This window comes from Saccopteryx bilineata, chromosome 12, assembly GCF_036850765.1.
Source record: "Saccopteryx bilineata isolate mSacBil1 chromosome 12, mSacBil1_pri_phased_curated, whole genome shotgun sequence".
NCBI lineage: Eukaryota > Metazoa > Chordata > Mammalia > Chiroptera > Emballonuridae > Saccopteryx > Saccopteryx bilineata.
In genome coordinates this window covers 32,843,944-32,847,667 of record NC_089501.1, presented here as the reverse complement: position 1 = coordinate 32,847,667, position 3,724 = coordinate 32,843,944, and the positions used below count along the sequence as shown (strand labels likewise).

Below are 3,724 nucleotides of genomic sequence, written 5' to 3'. Positions count from 1 at the left end.
GGCAGGCGTGAGCTGGAGCGGCGAGTGTGTCAATCAGCGGGTTTTGCGCCTAGGGGCTCCTAGCGGTTCGGAGCGGAGGTGTCCCCGGGCGGCCCCACCATGAATATGAATGGGAGTCCTTGCTAAATGGGACAGCAAAGCGCACCGCCCTGAAGGATGGCACGTCATCCTCACCAGCCCAGGACAGATAGGAGGGTTTCTTTTGTTTCTTTTCTCCGCCGCAGCTCTATAAAAGCCCCTCTCCTTCAGCGCGAGGTTAGTTCAAGCACGCACCAACTAGCTGTCCAGGAAACAGCCGAGCCCGAGAGGGGCGTGGGGAGGGAGAAAGGCGGGGAAAGGCAGAGCCTCAGCGTTTCTTCTCACGTCTTGTCGCTGAGAATTGGGTTGCTGGGAGTGCAGATTTTTTTTTTTTTTTTTTTTTTTTTTTTTTTTTTTTTTTTTGATTCAAGATTTTCTTGATTTCCCGCCTAAAGCCTCGCCAAGGTCGGGACGCACCTCCCTGTAATAAAATGAATTCTGATTCGAGCTCTGTCTCTAGCAGAGCCTCATCTCCGGACATGGATGAGATGTATCTGAGGGACCACCACCACCGCCACCACCACCACCAGGAGAGCCGCCTCAACTCGGTCTCCTCCACGCAGGGCGACATGGTGCAGAAGATGCCGGGGGAGAGTCTCTCGCGGGCCGGCGCCAAGGCCGCAGGCGAGAGCACCAAGTACAAAATCAAGAAGCAGCTGTCGGAGCAGGACCTGCAGCAGCTGCGGCTGAAGATCAACGGCCGCGAGCGCAAGCGGATGCACGACCTGAACCTCGCCATGGACGGGCTGCGCGAGGTCATGCCCTACGCGCACGGGCCCTCGGTGAGGAAGCTCTCCAAGATCGCCACGCTCCTGCTGGCCAGAAACTACATCCTCATGCTCACCAGCTCCCTGGAGGAGATGAAGAGGTTGGTCGGAGAGATCTACGGGGGCCACCACTCGGCCTTCCACTGCGGGACCGTGGGCCACTCGGCCGGCCACCCGGCGCACGCCGCCAACGCCGTGCACCCGGTGCACCCGATCCTGGGCGGCGCGCTGTCGGCCGGCACCGCCTCGTCGCCGCTGTCCGCCGCCTCGCTGCCGGCCCTCGGCTCCATCCGGCCGCCCCACTCGCTGCTCAAGGCGCCCGCCACGCCGCCCGCGCTGCAGCTGGGCGGCGGCTTCCAGCACTGGGCCGGGCTGCCCTGCCCCTGCGCCGTCTGCCAGGTGCCGCCGCCGCCGCACCTGGCCGCGCTCTCCACGGCCGGCATGGCCCGGCTCTCGGCCGAGTCCAAGGACCTGCTCAAGTGAGCGGCGGGCCGGCCCGGCTGCGGAGGACGCGGGGGCGCGGCGGGAGGGGCCGCGCGCCGGGCCGGGAGGGACGGGGGGTGGCCAGGCCCCGGGTGTGCGGGAGGACGGGCGCGGGCCCGGGGCCTCCCACGCCGGCTGGGCGCTCTCCAGCCCCCCTTGACCCCTGGAGGGAAAGGATCAAAACCAAGCTGCCGTTTCTCGGCGGTAGGAAGGGAGACTCGAGCCAGACGTCGAGTTCTGCATGCACGCTCCCCTTCCCCGGGCCGCGCCAGGCTCTCTCACCGCCGCACGCGCTTGTCAAACCTGCGCTTGTTGTAGAAAGAGGGGGTCGGCGTCGTTAAAACTTGCTGCGGGACTTTAGAGTTGGCTTCCTCTGGCTCTGTGTTTCACCTTAGAAAAGACAACCGTCCCTTTGGTGCCAAACGAATGTACATATTTCCTTGAGACGGGTGCAGTGCTGACGGTCGCTGCCCTCTCCGCAGCTGTTTTGTCTTCTAGAGACAACGGGGAGAGAGAGAGAAAAAGATCCAGGCCCAAGTTTTGAATCTCCCCTCCCCTCCGGTCCAGGGTATGACGCATCTCTCTGTGGGTTTTTCTTAAGACGCAGTGTAGGTCGAAAGAATGCATGCACGCTTCTCAATGAATCTTGTCTAAACATGTTGTGCAGGCCGTGATGCCCTTTTCCTTGTAACAAGGATCTATTAGTGAATTCTCCCAAGTACTCCGTATCTGTCTGTGGTTGTATGAAACGAACATGGGGGCAGAGTGCAAAGACCCGAACTCCAGCACATACGCTTCTGCTTCCACCCCCACCCCCTTCGAACTCCATCCCCAACCTCCCGGGCTGCTCTGGAGACTGGCGGTCGCGGAGCCCGGGCTCCTCGCTCTAGCTCGCCCCTCCCCCTTGCTCAGCTATCTGCATGCGGGGTTGGCTCTCGACACCATCAGCTTTGAAAACTTAACTGTGGTTTGGGGAGGGCTGCCATTTTTTTTTTTTTTATTATTTTCCTGAACATTTGCTTGAAATATTTTGTTAGGGTTTCAAAGACAATACCTGTCTTTATTTTTTATATATTCTTGATAACTATGATATATTTATTAATAACCAGTGTTTCTGGATGAGATTTCAAATAAAAAAGAACCTTTAAATCCTGGCTTTGCCTTTGCCTAAAATTTTTGAAGATGGGGTAGTGGGTAGGGAACATCTGGACCCAGGAAGTGTATTTGGCCTGACTGAGAGGGTCTGAATAGGTGGCAGATGTGAAGAATTTTTCTTTCTTTTTTTTTTTTTCCTGGTCATTTACAGGTAAAAAGGTCAGATAAATTAGCGTTAATTATTACAACTAAACGTCCTTTGAATGGGGGCACTGTTCAAGTTGGCAGTCTTGTGACATTTGAGCTCCTTGTTTCTTTGCAGTAATCAGACCCTCATAAACTCAGCAACTGAGGTTTTTAGAAGAGTTATCTGGAAACCCAAAATGACAGGAAATTAGAGGCAGAGTAGTGACTGTGGTGGCTATGTTGACAACAGATGAGAATGAAGCAGTAAATTAATTTGTTTTCACTTTAAATTGACTGTGTGGCCTTAAAAAAAAAAGCACAGGTTAAAATGCAGTATATGTTTTAAAAGCCAACAAAGAGTGTCCCTAGAAAATAGTCAAATACCCAGCCCCTTGCCTGCTCCCTGGGAAGCAGCCCCTCAGAGAAAGGGGAGGCTGCTTTGCTTTTTAAGGTGAACAGAGTGAGGCCAGTGACCCCCAGCAGCTTGTAGGTTTATAAGGGTCATTCTCCTTTCTGTCCTCAGAAGATGGCAGGTCTTTAGATAAATACAAACTATTTGCAAGTATTTTGTGGGGTGGGGAGTGGAGAATGAAGAGAAAAAGCTCCATTAATGATTGCTAAAACAGCCATTATTGGTCATTTAAAGCAATAATTTTAGTCTCTTCATCCCTCCATCCCATAACAGTTACAAATAGTGCACATAAGCGAAAGGAATCCAGCAAGAAGGTTTTGTTTGTTTACTACAGAGGACGAGAAATCAAGCTTGAGTGATGATGATTCCAACGGCACGGGCCTCTATTTCCCACTGAGTTAAGAGAAAAATGTGATTGAGATGTGCATCCCCCCAAAATTGGCCTCTGGATTAGATGTCACATCATCTTCCTATTGGCTGAGGCCTAAGCTCTCCTTCAAGAGGGTGAGGTCTGAGGTGTCCACCCAGGACAATAAGCTCTCTCTCCAGCATCCAGCCAGGACAGCACATCTAGGAAGCACCTGCCTTTTCTTTGCTGGGGCCTCCACAGCCCGCCCAATGCTGCCCCTTCCTGGGAGGATATTTCTGTGGGTCTTGGCTCTATTTAACTCATTCTCCTCCGAATCTCTTCATGCCCCCCCAC

The 3,724-nt window shown here is 54.0% G+C and overlaps 1 protein-coding gene across 1 annotated transcript; it reads left to right on the top strand.

Annotated features, from left to right (window-relative positions):
• The first annotated feature begins 509 nt into the window (after window positions 1-509).
• OLIG3 (oligodendrocyte transcription factor 3) lies at window positions 510-1,328 on the top strand. Its single transcript, XM_066248444.1, has one exon. It carries the CDS (start codon window positions 510-512, stop codon window positions 1,326-1,328), a length of 819 nt encoding a protein of 272 aa, XP_066104541.1.
• The last annotated feature ends 2,396 nt before the right edge of the window (window positions 1,329-3,724 follow it).

Excerpts from the sequence above, each read along its gene's own strand:
- OLIG3 (XM_066248444.1), top strand. The coding sequence starts at position 510 with ATGAATTCTGATTCGAGCTCTGTCTCTAGCAGAGCCTCATCTCCGGAC.